The sequence below is a fragment of the Diabrotica virgifera genome, chromosome 1 (assembly GCF_917563875.1).
Source record: "Diabrotica virgifera virgifera chromosome 1, PGI_DIABVI_V3a".
Classification (NCBI taxonomy): Eukaryota; Metazoa; Arthropoda; class Insecta; order Coleoptera; family Chrysomelidae; genus Diabrotica; species Diabrotica virgifera.
Genome location: NC_065443.1, coordinates 5,412,214 through 5,439,493, shown reverse-complemented (window position 1 = coordinate 5,439,493; position 27,280 = coordinate 5,412,214). Strand labels below are relative to the sequence as shown.

Below are 27,280 nucleotides of genomic sequence, written 5' to 3'. Positions count from 1 at the left end.
CAAGATATCTAAAGAAAAATCATCCATCAATTTTATAAAGACGTCATATCTGTCTTTTACTTAGGAATAGTTTCAAACTTCTTGTAAATACCTAAATCATTTCAAAGTGCCTTTGCAGCATAACTTTATGTTTTGGTGTCTTCTATCCCTATTTTCCACGATGAGTTATTATAAATTCACATCATATTATTTTCCAACGCAGTTATTAGGAAAGTTCTCAGATGAAAACATCCGAGATAGTTTGGATGTAGAGTAATTTCCTGTATTAGTATTACCCATTTGGATTAGTTGGTTCTGGTTCGGATGTAGACGAAAACTTCTTAACTTCGCAATTTGCAACTATTTTATAATTGATGGAGTACGAAAACGTGTATGTCAAAGTTTTTAATGATATATTAAAAGTTATTATAGTAAAGTATATTGTCTATCAAATTTCAAAATTGTGTTAAATATACAAACTTTAACAGTTATCGTTCAACTTAGTATCTAATAGTTCGTTAAGGGGGAGGAGAGGCATGGTTTTTAAAATTTTGAAATTATTGATATTTTATTACTATAGCTGAACATACGTAACTTCAAAAATACTCTCTTAAGGTTTCAGATTGATTGGAGCAAAATTACCAAATATCCCTACCTTCGACTCGCGTTGCAGCAGCTTTGCGCCAGCGCGCTTGAGCGTAGTTAGAAAAATTCAACAGCTGTTCTCCTTTTCTTTTGTAAATTACTCCGCGATTCAAAAACATATTCCTGTGTGCATCACTTTACGATTTGACCGAGAAAAAAGAAATTGAAAATCAAATGTGTTAAAACTTTAAACGCGTTTTTCCCAGAATTGCTTTTTTCAAAGGCGGCGGACATTGTAACTCAAAAACTCATAACCTAATAAAATCTTTTTGAATTTTTTGTTTAACATGATCCAATACCGAGTTCTGATATCCACCGCAAAGTCCATTTTTTTAGGTGTTTGTAAAAATTTGCCACCGTTGACTTATTTTTCAATATTTTGGGTTGAATTTTTTTTAATATTCTTTGAATAGGGAATTTGCACATTTTTTTATTGCATAATAATGTTCACTTTTGTTCAAAAATGAGATTTCTAAAATTTCACGCCTTAAAAACTCATAGTAACTTAGAAGTACAAATTTAAAATCTTCTGTGTATTTAATCCATGTCAAACAACCCAAAAAGCGCACGATCACATCATTATATCAACTATTTTGCCACAAAAAGATCCCATTTCCTATCTCCCTAATTCAAGAAAGGTCTCGAATTCATTCTTTATAAAACCAGTCGATAAATCTGAACTGATCCAAACAATCAATAGTATCAAAAGCAAATCTTCCTGTAGTACTGATGGTCTATCGATAAAAATTTTTTCTAATCTTCCAGAAAATGTGTTGGAAGTCCTCATCTCACTGATTAATGATTCTTTTGAGAAAAGCAAATTTCCAGAGTGCCTATAGGCTGCCATCATTATTTCTCTTCATAAGAGTGGTGAAATATCTAACACCTGCAATTATAGACCTATTGCACTACTACCGGTACTCTCCAAAATTATTGAGAGATTCATAAAAGCCCGACTTATGTCCTTTCTCGTTGAAAACAACATTTTATCACAAAATCAGTTCGGCTTTTTAAATAATAAATGCACCACTGATGCCATGTTTTCTGTACTACATGAGGTTTATCAAGCACTGAACAATAATCTTCACACTGCCACCGTTTTTTGTGACTACGCCAAAGCTTTTGATTGTGTAAATCACAATATTTTGATAAAAAAAACTAAATTTCTAGTCTCAAAAACATTGTATGTAGGGTACTTCAAGGATCAGTATTGGGTCCTCTACTTTTCCTTATCTTTATTAATGACATCACTAGTTTAAAAATCGATGGAAAACTCTTTCTTTTTGCTGATGATACCAGTATCACTTGGAGCAACTCAAATATTGCAACTGTTCATGCTACTATAACTTCTGATCTACTTACAATAAAAACCTGGTGTGACTCTAATTTACTCTCGTTTAACGTAGATAAAACAGTAGCATCATCTTATAAAGGAGCTTCCCAACCCTTACCTCTTAATAACAGCCAGATCAGTACTGTTGATTCTGTAAAATTTCTTGGTATTTTTTTAGACAGCAACCTTAAATGGTCCCTCCATATTAATTTGTTAAGGAAGAAACTATCTTCAACTTGCTATGCTATAAGATCTGTTTCGAATGAACTCAATTTAGCATCTTCCAAAATAACATATTTTTCTTTGTTCGAGTCACATCTTCGTTATGGTCTTCTTTTTTGGATTTCTGGTACAGCTGCCCAATTCGATGTTATTTTCAAATTACAAAAAAGAGCAATAAGATATCTGTTTGGTCTCAGAAGAACAACATATTGTAGAAGTTACTTCAAAGATCACAGAATTTTAACCCTTCCATCTTTATATATTTTAGAAACTGTTTGCTTAATTCGTAAACATCTACATGTCTTTCCACCAAGACCATGACTACTTCACAAGAAATTCTACCTTTGACGTCTATTTACCGACCCCGTCATCCGAGTTAGTAAAGAAATCTATATTATATTCCGTAAAAAAACTTTACAACCATCTCCCTCTACAACTTAAATCTGCAACATCTTTCCCCAAATTCCGTAAACTGACAAAAGCCTACCTATCCGAAAGACCATATTATGCAGTAGAAAATTTTCTTAATCAATAACTAAGAAATTACAGTACCTTTTGCACAAGTAGTATTTATACTTAATTGTTATTTTTCATCTGTATTTGGGTGTCATATGCAGCAGCTTAACTTTTAAACTTAATTATTAGGTAGACTATGCAATTTGCAATTTATTTAAATTTTTAAATTTTGCAATTGATTAACTTCATTATTATTTTTTTTTTAATTTATACTGACGATCTATGTAATTTTAGTAAATTGAATTGTTATTGTTTGGTTTTCTTGACTTTTTGTAAGCTTTGTCTAAAACAAAAATTATATAAATCGTCAATATAAATAAAACATAATAAAGTGAAGTAAAAATCAGTAACAATCTATTGCAAAATTAAAAAAAATTTGCAAATTGCCTAATCTACCGTAAGAAATTTAATAAGTTAATAAGTTAAGCTGCTGCATATGACACTCAAATATATATTAAGATTCTAGTACTTATACATAAGAATACTGTAATTTCTTAGTTATTGGTTAAGAAACTCTGCTATTGAATAATATGGTCTTTCAGATAAATAGGCTTTTGTCATGTTACGGAACTTGGGGAAAGATGTTGCAGATTTAAGTTGTAGAGGGAGATGGTTTCATAGTTTTTTTGCTGAATATAATATATATTTCTTTACTAACTCACTGGACGGGATCGGTAAATAGATGTCAAAGGTAGAATTTTTGGTGCAATAGTCATGTCTAGGTCTTGCTGGAAAGACATGTAGATGTTTACAAATTAAGCAAACAGTTTCTAAAATATATAAAGAAGATAGTGTTAGAATCCTGTGACCTTTGAAGTAGCTTCTGCAATGTGTTGTTCTTCTGAGGCCAAACAGATATCTTATTGCTCTTCTTTGTAATTTAAAAATAATATCGGATTAGGCAGCTGTACCAGAAGCCCAAAAAGGAAGACCATATCGAATATGGGACTCGAACAAAGAAAAATATGTTATTTTGGAAGAGGCTAAATTCATTTCCTTCGAAACAGATCTTACTGCAAAGCAAGCTGAGGATAGTTTCTTGCTTAACACATCGATATGAAGGGACCATTTAAGGTTGCTATCTAAAAAAATACCAAGAAACTTTACAGAATTAACGATACTGATCTGGCTGTTATGAAGAGGTAAATGTTGAAGAGTTCCTCCTTTATAGGATTATGCCACTGTTTTATCTACGTTAAAAGAGAGTAAATTAGAATTGGACCAGGATTTTATTGTGAGTAAATCAGAAGTTATAGTAGCATGAAAAGTTGCAATATTTGAGTTGCTCCAAGTGATACTGATATCGTCAGCAAAAAGAAAAACTTTTCCATCGATTTCTAAACTAGTGATGTCATTAATAAAGATGAGGAAAAGTAGAGGACCCAATACTGAACCTTGTGGTACCCCACATACAACATTTTTGAGACTAGAGTCTGTATCATTTGCTCTAACCAGTTGTTTCCTATTATTCAAGTAAGATTGAAACCAGTTCAAAGAAATACCTCGAATTTTTGAGACTAGAGTCTGTATCATTTGCTCTAACCAGTTGTTTCCTATTATTCAAGTAAGATTGAAACCAGTTCAAAGAAATACCTCGAATTCCATAGAAATCTAGTTTTTTTATCAAAATGTCGTGATTTACACAATCAAAAGCTTTGGCATAATCACAAAAAACAGTGGCAGTGTGCAGATTATTGTTTAATGCTTGATAAACCTCATGTAGTACAGAAAACATGGCATCGGTGGTACATTTATTGTTTAAAAAGCCAAACTGATTTTGTGATAAAATCTTGTTATCAACGAGAAAGGACAAAGTTGGGCTTTTATGAGTCTTTCAATAATTTTGGAGAGTACCGGTAGTAATGCAATAGGTCTATAATTGCAGGCATTAGATTTTTCACTACCCTTATGAAGAGGAATAACGATGGCCGTCTTTAGGCACTCTGGAAATTTACCTTTCTCAAAAGAATCATTAATTAGAGAGATGAGGACTCCCAACACATTGTCTGGGAGATTTGAGAAAATTTTTATGGATAGTCCATCGGTACTACAGGAAGATTTGCTTTTGATACTATTGATTGTTTGGATCAGTTCAGATTTATCAACCGGTCTTATAAAAACCTTTTTTAAATTAGGGAGATAGGAAATGGGATCTTGTGACACAATAGTAGATGTAATATTTTTACTCACATTAACAAAGTATTCATTTAGATTTTCTAGGTCTGGAAGAGAAAATGTTTGAGCTGTATGAGTTTTATTTCGAAGATAGTTTATTATGGACCAAGTTTCTTTTGCAACAATTTTAGAGCTTCTGAGACGATTTTGATAGTACAATGGTACGGATGTACATGAAATGAACTTTTCAGAGCAGCCCTCTCTAAAATCCGAATAGCTATGGTGATTGCTGCGACCTCCGTCGTGGAGATGACACTTAAAGAAGAAGAAGTAGGTACCGCCTAGTTCGTTATACTTTATCCACTTCTATAGGTACCGCCTCTTTCTAGATTCCTTTTACAAAGTTAATAGTAAGAACGACTATTTTTGTTTTCGTTATTAGCTCTGGGTAAATTAAAGGAACATTAAGGGAACACCAGGACATGCGCCTTCATTCAATACTCCATTTTTTGTATTTCATCTTCTATCATTATCTATCTTCTTAACCTTATATCGTCCATTTTTGGACACAGACTTCTCCTAACTCCTTCTACCGATTTCTGCCCTGAGCAATATAGTTCCAATTTGTTCCGAACATTTTTTTATGTTATCTACCCATATCATCTGTGATCTTCCTCTTAATCGTCTACCTTTATATGGTTTCCAATGTTGTACTGTGGCGTTGCAACGTTGGTCTTTGTATCTTGCAGTCAGGCCTGAGAAGCTTCATTTGAGTTTGGCAATTTTTGTTGGGATATCCTCGACTTTTGTTTTTGATCTTACATATTAGTCGAAGCAATAAAACACTGAACCTCCGAAAAAAGAACGACAAGACGGATCTTAATAATTATTTTTGCATTTGATTCGTAAATGCACCAGGAAACTGTGTGACCCCGAGCCATGATATAATATTGAAAAACTGTATACAAAAAATTCATTCATAAAGTGCATCTCAAACAGACAATAAAAAAAATTCAGAACTCGTCAATTATCGGCGAAAATAAGTTCAGTTTTGTTACTCTGGGGTTTTTGGGGTCGCTGAAAACGAATATGACGTCGTAAGTGATCTCCGGAGTACCTGGTGTCCAGGGTAACTACTGTTTTCCTCGTCATTAAAATTTATTAAAAATTAGTCAGAAAACATTACTCGGGGGTTTTTGGGGTCGCTAACGACGAATATGACATCGGAAGTGATCTTATGAATACCTGGTGTCCAGGTACCTACTGTTTACCTCGTCTTCGGGAGTTTTCGGCAAATTCATTAAAAAATAAGTCAAAAATCATTACTCATGGAGTTTTTGGGGTCGCTGACGACGAATATCACATCGAAAGTTATCTCCGGAGTACCTGGTGCTCAGGGTACCTACTGATTATCTCTTGAATAATGTTTTTTGACTAACTTTTTAATGAATTTGCCGAAAACTCCGGAAGACAAGGTAAACAGTAGACACCCTGGGCATCAGGTACTCTGGAGATCACTTACGATGTAATATTCGTCGTCAGAGACCCAAAAAATCCCCCAAGTAATGAATTTTGACTAATTTTTTAATGAATTTGCCGAAAACTCCAGAAAACGAGGTAAACAGCAGGTACCCTGGACACCAAATATTCCGGAGATACTTCCGATGTCATATTCGTCGTCAGGGACCCCAAAAACCCCCCAAGTAATGATTTTTGACTAATTAATTTTTTGCCGAAAACTCCACAAGACGAGGTAAACAGTAGGTACCCTGGGCACCAGGTACTCCGTAGATCACTTCCGATGTCGTATACGTCGTTAGTGACCCTAAAAACCCCCCGAGTAATGATTTTTGACTAAGTTTTTAATAAATTTTAATGACAAGGTAAACAGTAGGTACCCTGGGCACAGGTACTCCGGAGATCACTTACAACGTCATATTCGCTTTCAGCGACCCCAAAAACCCCAAAGTAACAAAATTGAACTCGTTTCCGCAGATTATAATTGACGAGTTCTGAATTTTTTTTTATTGTCTGTTTGAGATGCACTTTAAGAATGCTTTTTTTGTATGCAGTTTTTCAATATTATACCATGGCTCGAGGTCACAAAGTTTCCTAGCGCATTCACGAATCGAATGCAAAAAGAATTATTAAGATGCGTCTTTCCTTTTTTTTTCGGAGGTAAGGCCGATTTTAGCGCTTTATTGCTTCGTCTATATTCGTTCCTCTATTTATCTGACAGTCGTATACCTTGCCCTTTCCTTTGATCCTCCTGTTTTGGCTAGTTTATTCATAGTTGCCTTGACTGGGAACCAGGTTTGACATCCATATGACATGATAGGAACGATACACCGGTTTAACACTTTGCTCCTGAAGGAGTATTTGCGGCTCCTATTGGAGTATTTTGTGGTTTTGCGGTTCTTAAGTATCCAACTCAGTTTTCCAAATCTTACCCATACCAGTCTGGCTCTTTTATTGATTCACTTTGGTTCTCTGTATCAAGTTTCAGAATTTGGGATAGGGAACTTGATGCATATAAGTTACTGTCTTTGGGTTTGTCTTTTTATGTCTTTTTGTTATGTTTCATTGGAAGTCCCTCCCCTGGCAAGACAACTATTGTCTAGATCCGCCATTGCTCTAACTCTAAACAATAAATGAACATCGGAGAATCCGGCCTTTATTCAAATATTGAATAACCTTTGAACGAATGTTTTGTTTCATTTATCATTTAACCGACCACATCCACTTGGAGAATTCTTTTTGAAAATCAGCAATAATTCAGCCTCAACCCTCATGCAACGTTAAAGAATCCGCCGATAAAATTCCCGAAGTCTTCATGGTCCATTTCCCCTTGAGGGTTAATCCAGCCCTGGTTGCGGTGTTGTTTCATTCGTTATCGATTGCATAATAATCCCCCGTGAACAGGGCTGCTTGATAAATAAACGATGGTGTGGCATTGTGATTGTGGCATGTTGATTTTGATACGATACATAAACGGGGGCTATTTGTGGCCGGGGTTTATATTTAACTCTTTGTAGGTAAACGTGGACAGAGATAATCGACGAAATCAATTATATTGCTGGTGCTGGATGGGGTGGAACGGGCATATTTGCTGAAGTATTTATCGCGACTAGTAATTATTGTTGTCTATTTTGTAATTATTTTGTTCGATTAATGCGATTTACAATCGGTTAATTTGAAATGTACTAACTTTTATATTGATATATATTGTTATTGTTATAAGTTAAATAAAATTAATCGTTACCGCTTCACAACTTGCTTTACTTATGTTGTGTTTACATGATCTGCGAGTTTCATCAATTCAACGTGCGTATTTTTGAAAAAATTTGATTTTAAAGTAAAATTTTTTATTTTGAAAAAATGCATTTTTTTCAAAATAACTTAAAAATTATTAGAGGTGCCAAAAATCTTAAATAGTAAAAAAAATCGGCTTTGCTTTTCTGAATATCTTGTATTTTTTTATTTTTCTGTAAGACAAAGATAGGTTGAGATTTGGTGTTTCTAAATTTGCACCCTCGTGATAAGTGACTCGTTCAAGCTCAAGCCATTTCCACTACAGCCCTTTCAAAAATAAGGAATTTGAACCGATGAAACATACAGATACAGATCATATAAATAATACATACACCAGTAAAGCAACTTGTGAAGTGGTAACGATTAAGTTCATTTGAAATGCTAATTAGGGGGTGATTTTCCCGATTTCTTTTACCAAAAAAAGGGACCAACTTTATTTTGAACGTAACTTATTTACTTTTGATGCTAGAAATTTTTTTATATATCAAAAATAAGGCTTCTTTAAAACATATAAAAGAGTTGTGATGAGTTTTCCCCAAAAAGTGCTTAATTTTTTGGTAATTTCACGTTAAAATATTCGATTTGGAATTTGACGAATATGAACCTATTTTTCATTAGCTATAACTCTGCTTCTACTAGGTCTAGAGATCTAAGACATACATTATTTTTTCACTTTTTTACAGGCTATATTTTTGCAAGTTTCGACAAAATACTTACTTTTTGAGTTATTTGCGAAAAACCGTCTAAGAACGTGGTTATTTTGTTGAAAAATGAACATATACACTCGCAAATAACTCGAAAAGTATTGACTTGGTGAAAAAACTCTATGGAACAAAAGTTGCTTAAAATTAGTCAGTTTGTCCATTTCCAGATTTATTTTGGACGTATATTTTTCACCCCCGAGAAGGGGTGACACTCACCCCCAGGGCAAAAGCACACACTGGCACAATATGCTTCTTTTCATGAGCATTTTTCAGTGCGTCACAAATGATGGAAAAAAGGTAAGTCCGTGATAATATACATTTTAGTGACATGACATTTTAGTTAAATCTGACAGTTGTCAAATTTTATTTGCAATTTGGCATAAAAAGAAGTCAATTGTGTTTATTGCATTTATAAAATGGTATTTTCTTTGATTTGTATAGTCTTTTAAATTGTTCAGATTATATTCGTAGATATATTATATAATTTGCAAATTATTTTATTTTCGATTATAGCACCATCTATTGACAACTAGAGAAAATGTTATAAATGTCACCGACGAAATGTAATCACCGACGTGCGTTTTTTCTGTCACATACAATTTAATGCGTTAGAAATCGAAAAACTGTGACGCACTGAAAGATCCTCATGAGAAAAAGCATATCACTTTTTTCTTTGACTTGTTAGCTAGCCAAATTTCATGACAATCCAAGCGGTTCTTTAAAATTTAGAGATTTTGCAATATTTTATCGTTAAAGAACGTACTAATTTAGATGTGTAACAATAGTCTGTTATCAGGAACTACAACATTTTTAACTTAACTGGCTCACTTTACTATTTCTGTCTTATTGACCGAAAATACGAATAGAGCGAAAAGGGAATTTCTGCACAGAGCTTTGAAGGCTGGGTTGCTGAGTTTAAATAAGCATTTGGAAGATATGACCATTTTTTCGAATAGTTTCCGTTAACTTGGTCGGACTAACATACTTTTCTTACAGATGGCGTTAACGATCGTTTAGCTTTTTACTGAGATTTTCGGATAAAAGCCGAGAAAATCTATGTTGTCAGGTGTATAAAGGAAAGTCGGGTTGGAATTCAGATACTTTTCAAAGTTTTACTCCATTAATTTCCTTCAAGTGATTATTTTTGATGAATAGCGCATTCAGTTTATTTAAAGGTGAATACTTTACTTTATTCAAATCGCAGGGCAATTTCTAGGTTATAATTTATAAAACATAAATAAATAAAGAATAGCCAGGTGAGGATTAGCATATAGCGAACTTTAAGTTTGAATTATGTAGAATCGTAGAATCTAATAAACTGAAAACTTATGAGGAATTAAACACAAAAACTAATGCGTTAAAATATACACTACTCCAAAAAATTAACGCACCGCCATAAAAATGGGTCATTTTTGATGTCTCGAATTTCTTAAACCTGTTGTCCGATTTAAGTGATTTTGTAATATGTTATAGGCTTTTTATTCTTTAACAATATCGCTGTAATAATATTGTTGTTAGACAAGTAAATTGTCACTGAATACAGGGTGTACCAATCAAACTGTGTTTTTTTCTCAAAGTTCACCACACCCTGTGGAATATTCTAGCATTCTGAAATTAAAGCCCTACTATAGCATCAGGTTTTCTCTACATTCCGTTTTTTATGCATTCGCTTATGTTGGACAATAAAAAGTTAGGTACTTTAACAACTAGCCATGTTCTTCATCAACACAAAGTGTTTCTAAATAAGTGCGGCAAACTTTAAGGGGTAATTCTGCATGAAAAAATAATGACAGTTTGCTTTATAAACATATGTCCGCAAATGCTTTATTTCCGAGATACGGGATGTTGAATTTTTTCTTACAAACTGACGATTTATTTATTGCTCTAAAACCGGTTGAGATATGAAATTGAAATTTGGTAGGTTTAAAGAGGTAGTTATTTCGCATTGTTTAACATGCAACTCAGAATGTCAAACAGTGCGCAATAATTACCTCTTAAACCGGTAGTTTGACCAAAAGTTTGACCAAAGTCGGTCAATTTCAATTGCAGATCTCAACCGGTTTTAGAGCAATAAATAAATTGTCAGTTTGTAAGAAAAATTTTAACACCCCGTATCTCGGAAAAGAAGCATTTGCGGACATACGTTTATACAGCAAACTGTCATTTCTTTTTCATGTAGAATTACCCCTTCAATTTTGTTGCAGTTATTTAGAAACGCCCTGTATTGATAAAGCACATGGCTAATTGTTAAAGTACCTAACGTTTTTATTATCCAACAAAAGCGATTGGAGATCGGAGCTGACATAAATTCAGATCATAATCCATTAGTAGGCGTAATGAAGATAAAACTGCAAAAGATCCAAAAACAAACAAATATACTACGATTTTATGTCTCAAATTTAAAAGAAGAACCTGTACGTTAGAGGCTAAAAGAAGAAATAAATGATAACTTAAAGAAAATCAAACAAGACGTGATAAAAACAACAGATGTTAATGACAAATGGAACATGATACAAGAAACGTTAGTAGAGACAGGAAAGAACATATTACCCACAAAAATAATAAAAAAACAGAGATGGGTGACTTCAGAAATCCTAGAGCTAATGGAGGAAAGAAGGAAACATAGAGGCAGAAGTAAGGCAAAATACAAGGAAATTCAGAGATTAATAGGAAAGAAAATAAAAGAGGCCAAATCCACCTGGCTAGCAAATCAATGTAGTGAAATAAAAGAATATTCTAAAAAGTATGATAGCTTTAACATGCACAAGAAAATAAAGGAAATCGCAAATACACAGCGAAAAAAGAAAGATGGCCTTCTTAAAGACATAAATGGAAAAATTATTATAGAAGTCAAAGAGAAATTAAAAAAGTGGAAGACATATATAACAGATCTGTTTGAGGATAATAGACAAGAACCGGAAGAAATCGACAGCGAAACGGGACCAGAGATCATAATGGAGGAAATCGAACAAGCAATACGAAACGCAAAAAACGGAAAAACTATCCAGACGAAATACCTGCGGAATTACTGAAATGTCTAGACGATGAAACTCTACCAGTACTACTGGATCTGTTTAATGAAGTATATAAAACCGGAAAAATCGCTCAGGAATGGTTGGTGTCCACCTTTGTAACAATACCAAAAACAATATATGCCAAAGATTGTTCGGACTATAGGACAATAAGCCGTGATTCATGGAAGATTATACAGAAAGCTAGAATATGATATGGATGATACCCAATTTGGGTTCCGCAAAGGACTTGGAACAAGAGAGGCATTGTTTGCGTTTAATGTCCTCTCTCAAAGATGCTTAGATATGAACATGGATATTTATTCCTGTTTCATCGACTTCGAAAAAGCGTTCGACAGGGTCCGACATGAAAAACTAATAAAATTAATGAAAAACAGATATAGACAGACGAGATTTACGAATTATCATCAATCTGTATTGGAATCAAAAGGCCAATATAAAGATAGAAGAACAAGAATTCGAGAATATTGATATAAAGAGAGGAGTAAGACAGGGTTGTGTTCTGTCGCCGCTACTGTTTAACCTATACAAACAGTGAAGCTGTACTTCAGGAAGGGATAGCGGAACTAGGTGATAGACTCTCTATAAACGGAAGAATAGTAAATAACATAAGATTCGCTGATGACACCGTTATAATGGCAGACACCCTGAAATCGCTACAAGAATTGCTTAATAGAATTAACTATTATTGCATTCGATACGGACTAAAAATAAACAAGAAAAAAACTAAATTTATGATTGTCTCAAAAACTGAACATGGAAATGAAAGGTTAATGATAAAGCAAACCCAAATAGAAAAAGTTAAGACATACAAATACCTGGGAACCTGGGTTGATGACAAAAATGACCAAAGCAAAGAAATTAAAGTCCGAATTGAAACTGCAAGGCAAGCATTTATAAAAATGAAGACACTGCTTACAAACAAAGATCTTCAGTTGTCTCTCAGATTGAGAGCTCTAAGATGCTATATATTTTCTATATTGCTATACGGAATGGAAGCTTGGACATTGAAAAGACAACACATAAGAAGAATAGAAGCGTTCGAAATGTGGTGTTACAGAAGAATATTGAAAATTCAGTGAGTTCAAAGATTAACAATGTTGAAGTGCTACGACGTTTAAATAAGGAGTTAGAAGTGATGAAAAGTATAAAATCTAGAAAACTGGAATATTTGGGTCACATTACCAGAGGAGAAAAATATGAGTTGCTGAGAATTATTATGCAAGGAAGGATTCAAGGAAGAAGAAGCATCGGAAGAAGACGCATCTCCTGTCTGAGGAACCTTAGAGAATGGTTTAACTCTAGTTCATTACAACTATTCAGAGCAGCAGCCAACAAAGTGACCATAGCCATTATGATATCCAACCTCCGATAGGAGAGGGAACTTTAAGAAGAAGAATAAGCGATTAAATCAAAATGCACCACAATAATGCCATGGACTACTTAAAACGCCAAATTGAGAATAATTAAAAATCAAATCTTGACCTCCAAAATATTTATCGGTTTAAATAAAACGCCAGATCCCAATTTTTAAGTGAAAAAAAGTATGTTTAATGTTTATACAATAGACATAGACTAAAGTAATTAATCGTTTCAATCCTGTTTTGCTCATTCTAGTATCATCATTCATCAGTTGCTTGAAAATAACAACTGGATGTTTTGTGGGTGGTATTGATGATATAACTATTATAATGCGTAATGAAATAAATCGATGCCAAGACGTGTGTGTTAGCTTTGTTCCGTTTAAAAAACTTTTCGAACTTGGTGTTCAACACTGGCGAATGGATGATTATAACCAGGTCGATATATTCGATCGGATAATCGACAGGTCCTAAAGGAAAATTGTCTTTGAGAATTTTTCAAGACCCATGTAGCCACAGTGGTATTTCATTTCTGGCTTTCTATATTTTAAGAAATTGTGTAAATTTTCTAGACTTAATTGGGGTCGACTTCACTTTCTTGTGTGTTCCTGTTTTGTAGCTCTTTTACTTTAGTGCTTACACTGCGCGTAATTAATATGTGTATTATTTTCGCCCATTTGAGAACATTAAAATGTGAAAACTTTTAATTATACAAATCCACATGTACCTGGCTGTATACCATTAATTACAAGTAAAATTTAATAAAAAATTTTTGTCCTGGTAAATGATATATTAGTTTAAAAAGCCCCTATATGGCTACAAACATAGAAACAAAATGTTTTCGCTCTGTAACAAGAGCATCATCAGTGTTACAAGAACATAGTGAGCCACCCAAAAATACTGGTTTAAAAGGTTAAAACCTTTTAAAAATAGACTAAAAGTGTTATATAAATGTAATCATCGTAAAATCCAAAGGATGGATGTAATTCCTATGGATGTGGCTTTAGGGTAACATATGACTCCCACACGTGGTAAGTGGGTTAATAGGTCTCTAATAATTAATTAGATCATTATGTTATAATTATAGGTCATTTATTATTAGGCGATTATGTTGCGTGTCACCTCTTATAACATAATGACCTAATTAATTATTACCTATTAACCCACTTACCACGTGTGTGAGTCATATGTTGCCCTAAAACCACATCCATAGGAATTATATCCATCCTTTGGATTTAATTATGTATATACTTTTATAAGACATTTAGTCTATTTTTAAAAGGTTTTAACCTTAGTATTTTTGGGTGGCTCACCATGTTCTTGTAACACTGATGATGCTTACAGAGCGAGAACGTTTTGTTTATATGTTTGTAGCCCTATAGGGGTTTTTTAAACGAATATATCTTTTACCAGGACAAACATTTTTTATTAAGTTTTATTTTTAATTATCCATGTCTGCCCGTCGGACCGTAGACACAAAACCTCCGTCACTAGAATAGATAGAATGACAAATTAGATATTGAATGAGAGCTTATTGCCCAAAGATGGTATTAAAAGCGATATATTAAAGCGATATATTATTCGACGCGCCTTAGCATGACTTACGAAATGCCACATTATAGGTGCAAAAGATGTTGGAATAGACGCTGTCGAAAAACTCGCGTCGCTAAAGTGTAATTGGGCAGGACATGTCGCCAGATTATCAGACAACCGATGGATAAAACGGTTGTCGAGTGGAGGCCACGAGAAGATGCACTACAGAGCAGAGGACGCCCACTAACCAGATGGACCGACGATCTGAAGCATGTTATCGGTAACTGGATGCAAGCCGCACAAAACAGAAACGGGTTGATGATGATGGTGATATATCAATTATTGCGTATTAAAGTCGAGCTCAATCAATCAATCAATATTCTTTATTTCATCTGACTTTTACAAGTATTGAAATGCGTCAACTACAATCTATGAGTAAAAACTATAAGTACATAAAAACAGTTAACATAAAAACATATAAAATATACACAAAAACATACAAATTGTTAAAAAGTTGCCTGCAAGAACTCCTCTGACGAATAGAAAGTGTTTACCAGAAGTAATCAAAAAACCAATAAAAAAATCGAATTTTTCCTTCATATTTTGACATTTTGATTATTTAAACAATGTTCCGGACCTTTTTGAGAGGGAGGATAACTCAAATATTATTATTTGAGTTATTTTCAATCAATTTCTGCAAAAAAAAAATGAGTCACCTCTCAACGTCCATCTCAAAACAGATGCGCCCTGGACTATTAACTGTTCTCTTAAATACATAAATATTTGACTCTTTAACATAATTAGGTAATTTATTATACAAACGAACGCATGTTGGGTAAGGACCCTTGCCCACAACGGTCAAGTGGCGAACATTCATCGAACACGAAATCATTTCTGTAACGAAAGTTACATTAACTCATTAAGGAAACATCATTTCTGCAAATAACATCTATGTGACTTTACATAAACAACACAACTGAAAATATACAGCGACATTACAGTTAAAATATTTAATTGTTTAAAAACTGGTCTACAGGAATCCAAGCGCCTTCTAAAAGTCATGTTACGAATAATTTTTTTTAAGAACAAGCACCTCATTAATTCGCGAGCAATTTCCCCAACAAACCAAGCAATATTGCAAAATTGACTGTACATGAGCAAAATAGTAAAGTTTTAAGATATCTAGGGAGACAAAATTCCTAAGTTGCCGTAGAACATAACAGTGCACAGACAATCTTCCCACTACATAATCAACGTGAGAGCTCCAAGACAAATTAGAATCCAGGTAAACACCTAACAACTTAGTGGAGTGGCTATTTACCACTAACCCATTGTCAAGTTTTACTAATGGACTCATCTGCATAGTAGAAGGTGAAAAGGTTTCCATATTGGTCTTTGATCCATTTAAGATTCGGGCATTATTTAAACAGTAAAGAGTCATACTTTTTACAAGACAGTTTGCTTTTTGTACTACATGAAAAAATTATTGGAATTTAGTGCAACTGTGGTATTGTCAGTTGAGTGACATAACAGCCTGATTGCTGTTCCACGTTTTCCACTCGAACGCTTATTGCATCAGAAAAATTATCTAATGGATTCCGAACCAAACATGTTGAGCTATCAGTTGATTTAAATCATTGACGAAAATCAAAAATAAAAGAGGGCCAATGATACTTCCCTGTGGAACTCCGGAGAGGACACTTTCTTCTGAAGAAAATATTATATTCCCATTCACATTGACCTTAATTTTTTGAAACCTTTTCGATAAAAAGGTGTGGATCCACTTTAACGCACTTCCTCTAACACCACTATGATAAAGTTCGAATACTTAGTTCAGGTTTCGATGTCATTTCTGGTTAAAAAGTTATGATATTTTGGAAAAAATGAATGAAAATTAGCGAAACTGTATATCAAGAGTTCAAACATTGACTTCCGGTTATACTGTCGGTCAAGTTGAATGAAAATCTCGGGACATCTTGGACGAAGTCCAATTATTGCTTATTCACTTTATTCCTTTGTTGAATATTTTCTATATACATATTTGCCATCTACGCCTTTCGTATTTTATCCATACATTTTATTTTAGAAAAAGTCAAAAAGCAATATCGGTATCCAGTTTCTCTCTATTCGTGTCCTCTACTCTCTACTATTTCCAATCAATAAAACTATCTCCGCTCGAAAGAGTGTTCTGACAAAATCGAAACATATATATGAATATTTTATCAAACGGACTGGCCAATTTCTCCGATGAAATTCTCGAATGCTTTATTGAAGTTGTGAATCCAATTTCTCGTTCCATATATTGTACATTGTGGTCAGCTTGTACTACAATATAGAAAAATATTTCGTCCTCAGAATATTTTAAAAATCTTCGACTTTTGATATCTATTTATATTTCAAATATTAGCTCAGGACGAAGCAACATATGAAATTTTTGCAAATATTGTGTATACTTAAAGAAGTTTATGTACCTATTTAAATATTGACATTTGAAAAAAATTATTTTAATTTCTTACAGAGATTATTTCATTTGTTTTACTTTTGAAGTGCTAACTTCACATTACTCGGTATGGTATTTTGACGGGAGTAAAATCGTATTTGGCGTGATTCACAAACCGTGACGCAAGTGGAACCTTACGCTTACGTAGGGATGGTCACAAGCTCGAGCTTAGCTCGGCTTGGCTCGTCTGACGAGCCTAGCTTCGAGCTCAAGCTGGTTTTATTTTTTGCGAGCCGAGCTCCAAAAGCCTCTCGCGTCACGATTTTTGAATGACACCCAATACGATTTTACAGTCACCAAAATTCCATACTGAAGGATAAGAAGTATTCACTTTAATATTCACTTAAAAACAACTATTGCACATTAGTTCAGAGAAATAAGGAAAAAAAATATCTTGTTGGTGACACAACCCCCTCCAGGCCGAAACCAAATTTTTTGAGTAGTATGGACATCTATAATAATAACCTATATATTTCCTGCAGCCGATTTTGATGATATACATAGTTATAAACAAATGAAGATCAAAAAACGGTAAATTTTCGCTTTTTTCGTCCATTACCAAAAAGTTAAGCATTTTAAACAAATTTGAGAGTAAGAAACTCATAAATCGTATAAAAAACTTCAATATGGCGTTCGCTGAATATGTCTATATTTATTGGTTGTTTAGAAAATTGCAAAATAAATCATAAATTTTGAGTTTTTATAAATATTCATAACTTATGTAAAAATTAACTGAATGCTGAGACTTCTGGTGCTTAAATCATACCCTAAATTTCAAAGCAATTGGTCAAATAGTTTAAAAGTTATTTAATTTGTTTTCCCAAATTTTTTTTGCAACACTATAAGTCAGAAAATGATGAAGTAACATTAATACTTTGGATAGTTTATGAAAGAAGAAGATTTACACTATTAATTTAATTAAAAAAAATGACAAAAAAGTTCTAAATATTGCAAAATTATTTTGCAAAAACATGCGAATTAAAAAAGGGAGGGGGTTAACTTCGTCCCTAATTGTCCTAGGACAATTGTTTTTCTTTCTAAATGTGTATAAGAATTCAGTCTTTCTAAATATAAAAAAATAATTTTTCTACGGGTAATGGTTCTTCTTCTTCTTCTTCTTAACTCAGGCGAGACTCGTTAGTCTCTGGCACTTGGTCATAAGACCTTTGTACCAAACCCTGTTCTTCTCCTTAAACTTTAATAAGTCCTGTGGCCTCAACGAAGGCCAACAGTTTTCTTATTGGTAGTTTTAAGATCTCTTCTGGTTCAAACCTCATTTGACCAGTGAAGTTCTGCCTTACATCATCTAGCACACTGCAATAGCATAGTATGTGTATGGCAGTTTCTTCTTCCATTTCGCACTTTCTGCACCATGGTTCATTCACCTTACCTAGTTTGTATAGGTGATTTCTTAAACGACAATGTCCAGTCACCATTTCAGTGACCGTTTTGATCTCTCGTTTATTGAGGTTCATCAAACTGTTCGAGAGTTTTTTATCAATATTCTTGATTATTTTTTTAGTCTGGATTTGCCCTTGAGTGGTTCTCCATTTATTTTGATGATTCTTTATCAGCCATTTCTGAACCTCGTTTTTCATAGCATCTTTAGTGATGCCACAGAAAGGTTCTGGGCCTTCAAAAGTTTTTTTCGAGCCTTGTTTCGCTAACATATCTGCTCGTTCGTTCCCATGCACCCCTTCATGACCCGGCACCCATATTAAAGACACTTTGTTGTCTTTTGCCAGGTTATTGAGGAGAGCTTTGCAGTTTCTCACCAGTTTTGATTTGGTGAGAGGGTTCTTTACAGCCAGAATAGCCGATTGGCTATCTGTGTAAATGTTGATTCTCTTAGCTTTAGGGTCCTCATCAATTATTTCATCAATGCAGGCCACCAAAGCAAAAACTTCAGCCTGGAACACCGTTGTATGTTGACCTAGGCTGTAAGATTTATTATAGTTACATGTTTGCCCAAAGACTCCTGATCCAGTACCATGGGCAGTTTTAGATCCATCAGTGAACCATATTAAGTCTCCATTAATGTTTGGGACTTTTTGTTCTCTAGATGGTATAATTGTGTTAATCTTCTCAGTGAAGATTAGTTCTGGTGTCATCATATCTAAGTTCATCATAAAGATGTATTCCTCAAGTATAGTCCCAGTAATGTTTGTGTGGCTATTCAATACATAATTTGGCCTCCAAGTATTGTTTGCTTTGAGCCTCAGGATGGTCATAAAGGCTACCGCCGAAATATACAATTCCAGCGGAGGGAGACCTGTGATAGCCTCTAATGAAGCCGTTCCTGTACTATTCAAGGTAATGGTTAAAAAGTCATTCTAATTGTTTATAAGTAAGCAAAAAAATGACATGTCTTTGCAAAATAATTTTACACTTACATTACTTTTTCTCATTTTTTTTAATTAAGTTAATAGTATAAATGTTCTTCTTTCATAAACTGTCCTAAGTATTACTGTAACCTCATAATTTTCTGACTTATAGTGTTGCAAAAAAAATGAATTTGAGATAAACAAATTAAATAACTTTTAAACTATTTGACCAATTGCTTTGAAATTTAGGGTATGATTTAAACACCAGAAGTCTCAGCATTCCGTGTAATAAGTAGTTTCTAAGTTAATTTTTACATAAGTTACGAATATTAATAAAAACTCAAATTTTATGATTTATTTTGGAATTTTACATATTCAGCGAATCCCATATTGAAGTTTTTTATACGATTTATGAGTTTCTTACTCTCAAATTTATTTAAAATGCTTAATATTTTTTGGTAATAGACGAAAAAAAGCGAAAATTTACCGTTTTTTTATCTTTATTTGTTTATAACTATGTATGTATATCATCAAAATCGGCTGCAGGAGACACCTATAATACAGTCCCTGGCCATATTATTATGACCACCTATGAATTTTTACAAAAATCAACTATTTCACTAGGTACGTTTTGTTTAAAATATGATTTTTAAATTAAATTTTGTGATGTATTGTTAATGTTATACATTAACTATATTATATTTAATATTAAACACCAATAAAACATTTGAAAATATTACATATTTATATACTTTTTAATATTTTATTGAACTTTTGACCTTAATCAGATGGAAAATATTTGGGAGCTTTTAAAACGAGTATTTTCCGGTGAAAAGGTCACTAACTAAATTCTTTTGATTAAATAACTAATAGATCATTGAAACCACAATGACAAATTAAAGCAAAAAAAAATTTAGCTGCATTCAGAGTATGTCAAGACGGATACAAGCGCTAATCAAAGTTAAAGGGGGCTCAACAAAATATTGAAAAAATAAAAATATGTGATATTTTTAAATGTTTTATTGGTGTTTATTATCAAATATAAGACATTTAATAATAAACAGCAAGAAACCATTTGAAAATATCACGTATTTGCATTTTTTTAATATTTTGCTGGGCCCCCTCTAACTTTGATTACCGCTGGTACCCGTCTTGGCATATTTTGAATGCAGTTAAAATTTTTTTGCTTTAATTTGTCATTGTGGTTTCAATGAAATATTAGTTCTTTATTCAAAACAATTTCGCTAGTGAACTTTTTATCGGAAATTTCTCGTTTTAAAAGCTACCAAATATTTTCCATCTGATTAAGGTCAGAAGTTCAACAAAATATTAAAAAAATATAAATATGTAATATTTTCAAATATTTTATTGTTGTTTATTATTAAATATATTATAGTTAATGCATAAAATTAACATTGCATAACAAAACTAAATTTAAAAATAATATTTTAAACAAAACTTATATAGTGGAATAGTTGATTTTTGTAAAAATTTATAGGTGGTCATTTGGTCATAATAATATGGCCAGGGACTGTAGGTTATTATTATAGATGTCCATACTACTCAAAAAATTTGGTTTCGGCCTAGAGGGATATGTGTCACGAGAAAAATCTTATTTCTCTGGACTACATAGCCTCCACCAACTTTAAAACATCTTTCCATATTTTAATTTTTTTATCTATAATAGTTTCTCAGAACTAGATTTTAAATAGCTTCTTTTGTTACAGTCACGTCACACGAACAGCAGGATGGTTGCCACCCGCAGAGGCATGGAAATGTGGGGAGGATGCTCTCCCCTACGGATGGGAAAGAGCTTTGGACGACTCAGGAAGGACCTATTACATAAAGTAAGTCACGGAGTTATAGTTTTAAGGGGCAATTAGTAACAGTAATATAAAACTCGAACGTCAACGGAAATGATGAAAATCTAACAATAAAGAATTTAACAAATTGAAACTAGTTGTTTTAAGTCAATATCATAAAAATTTCAATATAAAACGAATAATGTTTAAATTATTTTTATTCATTTATGTTTTTTTTTAGTAGTCAGTGTTACCACCCCAAGCTCTTGTACAAGCTTCAATTTGCGTGGGCACGCCTCTAATCAAATTGCCAACATTTTGTTGTAGTAGGTTGTTCCTTTCTTCAAGAGCAGCCTGTAATTACTAACCGTGCAGTGTTTTGTAGATTACCCGGCGAACTCTAATTTTTCTTTTAAGCATATTTCACAAATGCTGTATAGCAGGGGTGGGCAAAAGCCGGCCCGCGGGCCGGATCCGGCCCTTTTGCTTACTTTATCCGGCCCGTTGAGAAATCCCGCAAGCAATTGTTTTTAAGAGCATAGGCGCAATGTTTTTTAAATGCATTCATTTTTTTCGAATTCTGAGAAAACTAATAAATATTTTTGAAAAATTTAAACGCTGAATGAAATATTACATTATTGCAGAGGGTTTAAAGTCCCTGAAAACTTCTATGTTTATTTTAATAAGTCACAGGGGTGAAAAAAAAAGAGAAAATTTAATGTGTTTTTTAATTTCAAATATCTCATTCAAAAGAAACTGTTTATTCTAAGGGATTTTCTGCCCTCGGTAATAATGTAATCTTTCATTCTGCGTTTAAATTTTTCAAAAATTATTTTTAGTTTTCTCAGGATTCCAAAAAGAGGAATGCATTTAAAAAGCATTGGTCCGAAATTTTGCGCCTACGCTCTTTATTTCTTTTATGCGTTTTGTTGAAATCAACAGTATTAGTGTTCGTAGTGTTCAATAAAATGAATCTCTATCTTCTGCTTTTCTTAAAAGCATCTATGTTTAACCTGGTCCAGGCGCGAATATTTTTCGGTCAGGGTATTTGTCGTCTACCAGGACCCTTTTCTTTCTATTTTACCCTTCATAATCAGCTGCTGCAACAACTTACAACAACGTACTTATCATTTTTTCTAAGTATGTGCCCTTTCTCCTTGCTGTCTTTCTCATTGCTGTCTTTCTCCTTTTAATGATTTCTCACCATTTCGTTAGTAATATCATCGGTCCATGGTATTTTCAAAATTCTCCTAAAAAGCCACATCTCAAAAGCTTCCAGCTTTCTCATTAAGTCAGCATTAACAATCCAATAAACAAGAATAGAGTGGACACACCATTTTTATTATTATCCCCGGTTTTTTATAGGGTTCTTTGGCTTTCGGTTTCCAGTTTCCAGCTTCGTTCGTCCGTCGTTGTGTTCGCCAGGGTGAAGGTTCCTTTTTGACATTACCTTCTGAATGCCACAGAGCTAGGATTGTTTCGCCCCCCCTCTCTTCTTTCCCTTGGCGTCAATTTTAAAATTTGTTTTGGCAGCCTGTCGTCGTCCATTCTTTCTACATGATCATACCAGATCAGTTGTCTCCTTTGAATTTCATCGATGATGGTTGACTTGACATACCGTTTTACCATTCGATATCAGATTTGCAGATTGAATCTTTGGTTACTCAGAAATTTCCTTATCTTCATAAAAGCTCGTCTTAAATTTCTGAATTTCATTTATCTAGATCCTTGTTATGGCTTAATATAATGGACCACATTAAAAATTTCGCAATTTTACTGGGAACAAATGGTTCGCATGTGTACCCACACCCAACTAAGACAATTTATTATTAGTATTATCTATTATTAACAATCAAATATCTTTGTCCAAATTTTTTAAAATGATACTTATAGTATTGTTGTCAAACAAATTTCTTGGACAGAGAAAAACATCCACCAAAAACATTAACGTGTGCGCGTACATACTGGGTTTGGTATAGGTATCCGGCCCGGGAGACATTTTGAAAATTTCATTTTGGCCCGCGCTTAAAAGTATTTGCCCACCCCTGCTGTATAGCGTTATGATCGGGTAAGCAAGCAGACCACTCCAGAACAGTGATATTTTCTGCTTCAAGGAAGTCTATAGTCACTGTAAGGGTACGTGAAGCTGCATTATCAAGCATGGAAATTAAATTATCTCCGATAGCGTCTCTCCAGAGCGTAATTACAGGTTCTAGAACCAAATCAATATACCTGAGAGCTGTTTAAGTTGGTTAGATGAAAATTAAAGAAGTTTGTTTTAATGATTACAATATATTAAATAGTGTGTTGTTACTGCCTTCTGGTTCTAATTAATTAAAAAGACTAAACACGTCTTACTATACATTATATTTTATTCACTGGTATCCAATATCTAACCAATAACATTAATGATTCATAGCGCCTCGCCTTACTACATACTAACTTCTAATAATTATTTTTATATCTATATCCATACTGATTGCTCAGCGTGTTTTTATACCTATCTGAACCATAACAAATATAGTTCAAGTTCACTCGTAATAAACATGTGATACAAACTATAAGTTATTGTTTTTATGTATGTTCAATACCCTAAAGGTTAATAACATCATATTTAAATTATGATTTATACAGAGGGTTCATAATATACCACATCTCCGCCGTTTTTAAAAAAGAAAGTCCTAAGAAGAAAAGAAGAATATCTGACGGTATATTCCTCTTTCTCTTTTACAAAATGTTTATGGTTACCTAATACTATTTTCAAAAATTAAATTTCCTAACTATGCTAACTAACTGTAACATGGTACGTTTCAGAGTTTTTTTTTAATCCTAAAAATTGTTTATTATTATCACTAATTCACTTTCTGTTCCGTCTTGCTTTTTAGTCTTTTCTCCATTCACAAAACAGTGTCCACATAAAAACAGTGACTAAACCTATCGGGATTTTTAATATAGTCTTTTAGTGCCTATATGCATCTCCTATAAGCAGGGGAATAATCTAATCTACCTAACTAAAAATCTCGTATCTAACTAAAAGTCCTAAGCTAAGCTAATATTACTCGAATAAGTAAAAAAAAATGTATCCTTTACTCTATTAATAATTCCAATTTCAGTCTTCTTTTGATTTATTTATATATGTCTTACTAACTTTAAAATAATGTACCTATAATAAAAATGTAATCTCTCTAAAAATTTCTAATATTTCTCTAAACTTCTAATAACTCTTTTGTAGCTATAATAAAGATTTAATCTCTCTAAGAACTTCACTTTTTGTGTCCCTTTGCTTACTATCTACTAACACTATTGTAAGATATTGTCTATCCTTAATTCAAACACTTCCATTTTCCGCGAAAATTTAACCTGAATTCATTATCTACATTTAAAAATAAGTTATTTATAATTAACATTACTTTAGAGAAAAAAATTTACAGCTTTAATTCTTAGACATAATTCAATGATTAGCTACTTATTTGATATTATTCTTAATTCTGCTTTATTTTGATATTTCTGACAAATTTTATGTTCCTTCTTCCATTTTTCCCACATATTTTAATAAAATTATTTTTTTCTCTCTCTCTCTTCTTGTCTGGTACTATAACTATATTTCTTCATTTTTCTCCACATAATAACACTTCTACAGTGTACATAATTCATCTTCATATACATATCTCATATAACAATCATATATCATTTATCTCATATATCATTTCATATAACATCATAATCAGCTCCGATACCTTCGTTTTACCTTAATAAAAGAGGTTTCACTCGGATGTCTTAGTTCTCCGCCAATATTAACCCGAATTTTCGCCCTGATCTGTACGCACCATTTAGGTGGTATAGTTAACTCAAAACACGAAATAGGTATTTTATGCGGTTCAAATTCTTCTAAAAATATCACAACCTCAATCCCTTGCTTTGAGGTCGTTGTTTATTCACGAATAATCATGAATAAAATAGGTACCCTTCAAAACACAGAGTGGGTCTAATAAGCTTTCAAGCTTCTATAAATCACTTAGTACCTTCCTAATTTGACAAGAGCAGTGGGTTTCTTATTGTCTCTAGTTGCCTCATAATATTTAGCTTATAATATTGTTAGTTCTTCTTCCTATCTATATAGTTCTTCTTCAAATTCCCTATCTCGACTCATCAGGTCGGTTCGTTAAAAGTATATTTCTTGCTTACAGCAATGTTTATCTTAAACTCTTATATCAACGTATGTCATCACTAATCATTATTCATTAAAAAAATATCATTTATCACTCAAAAAATATTAATTCAGGTTCATATCATACAAAATTTAACACAAAATCGATTAAAATGTATCTATAGAATCAATAAATATCAATAATAAAAACAACTGGCTAATAAAAATTTAATAATAGTATACATATTCGTCAATAAAAAAAATAGCATATGCAAAAGTTAGATAAAAATATTCAAAATCAGTTCAGATCTCAAAATTCGATAGAAATTTTTGAAAAAAATTCGAGATTCCATAAAATATTCAAAAATAACCGGACTAAAAATCGAAATCGGATAGAGATTTTTCAAATAAATTCAATAAAAATTCAATAATAACATATATAATAAACTTTGATAAAAATATTCAATTCAAAAAATCACTTCATGTTTCAAAATTCATAGATAAAAAAAAATCGATATTTCATAAATTATTCAAAAGTCAGCAAAGATAAATATTCAATTTTCAATAATAATATAAAACGAGGGAAGCATTTTTAATAAAGATAGACATTCTTACTTACATTTTATCACTTTGTCTTTGCACTGTCGCTCACTGGGTTGACCGTCTCACAATACGGGCAGTATTGGATCCTCGGTTCCTGGTCCATTTTCGCCGTCTCCATTTCCAAGCTGGTGCCGCCATTTCTTCTCCTTTCAGAAGACCTCCTCTAGTCTGCAGGATCAGCCATATATTAAATAGTGTGTTGTTACTGCCTTCTGGTTCTAATTAATTAAAAAGACTAAACACGTCTTACTATACATTATATTTTATTCACTGGTATCCAATATCTAACCAATAACATTAATGATTCATAGCGCCTCGCCTTACTACATACTAACTTCTAATAATTATTTTTATATCTATATCCATACTGATTGCTCAGCGTGTTTTTATACCTATCTGAACCATAATAAATATAGTTCAAGTTCACTCGTAATAAACATGTGATACAAACTATAAGTTATTGTTTTTATGTATGTTCAATACCCTAAAGGTTAATAACATCATATTTAAATTATGATTTATACAGAGGGTTCATAATATACCACAACAATACCTCCCCAGAACATGACAATTCCTTCTTTATATCTGTGAACATATCTGAAAGTTTCCGTCCTTGTTTGTCTTCCTCATCCACATTTATACAAATCCTGGCTTAAAATAGCACATTTTGCCAATTCCCAATATTCCAGTTTTGGTGGTGAAGACACCAATTTAGGCGATCAATCTTGTGCTGCCTTTATAATGAAACCCAGTGACCGTCTCCTGTTATATACTCCTTGGACACAAACTATTGTTATCGTTTTAGCGTTTATTTAGAGAAATGGTTGTCTCTTTTAGCTTCTTGGACAATGAAACGATCGTGGCGAGCCGCTGTTACTTTTTGGCGAAATTTCCTTGCTTTATTTTTAAGCTTTCCTAATTCCTGATACGTAGCATAGGTTTTGGACAGAACACCCTGTGTTACACCTACCACTGCAGCTATGTTCCTCTGAGATATTCCTTGCTCATACAAGACCAATAACCCCGTAATATTTCCCCGTTGCAAATCCGATAACCCCACAAAAATATTTTCGTACAATTTACAACTAATCTATAGCAAATAATCTATAACCTACCGAGCTGTGCTATCTTATTGTCTTATCGGTTTGTTTA

General features: G+C 33.0%; 1 protein-coding gene across 2 annotated transcripts in view; it reads left to right on the top strand.

Moving 5' to 3' along the window:
* The window catches only part of LOC114335192 (FERM and PDZ domain-containing protein 4), a 570,092-nt gene that overhangs the window by 323,030 nt on the left and 219,782 nt on the right, over nucleotides 1–27,280 (top strand). For both annotated transcript variants that reach the window (XM_028285388.2, XM_050654244.1), the window contains exon 3: nucleotides 21,304–21,423. In XM_028285388.2, the coding sequence (XP_028141189.2) occupies nucleotides 21,304–21,423 (120 nt within the window). The remainder of the gene's footprint in view (nucleotides 1–21,303; nucleotides 21,424–27,280) is intronic.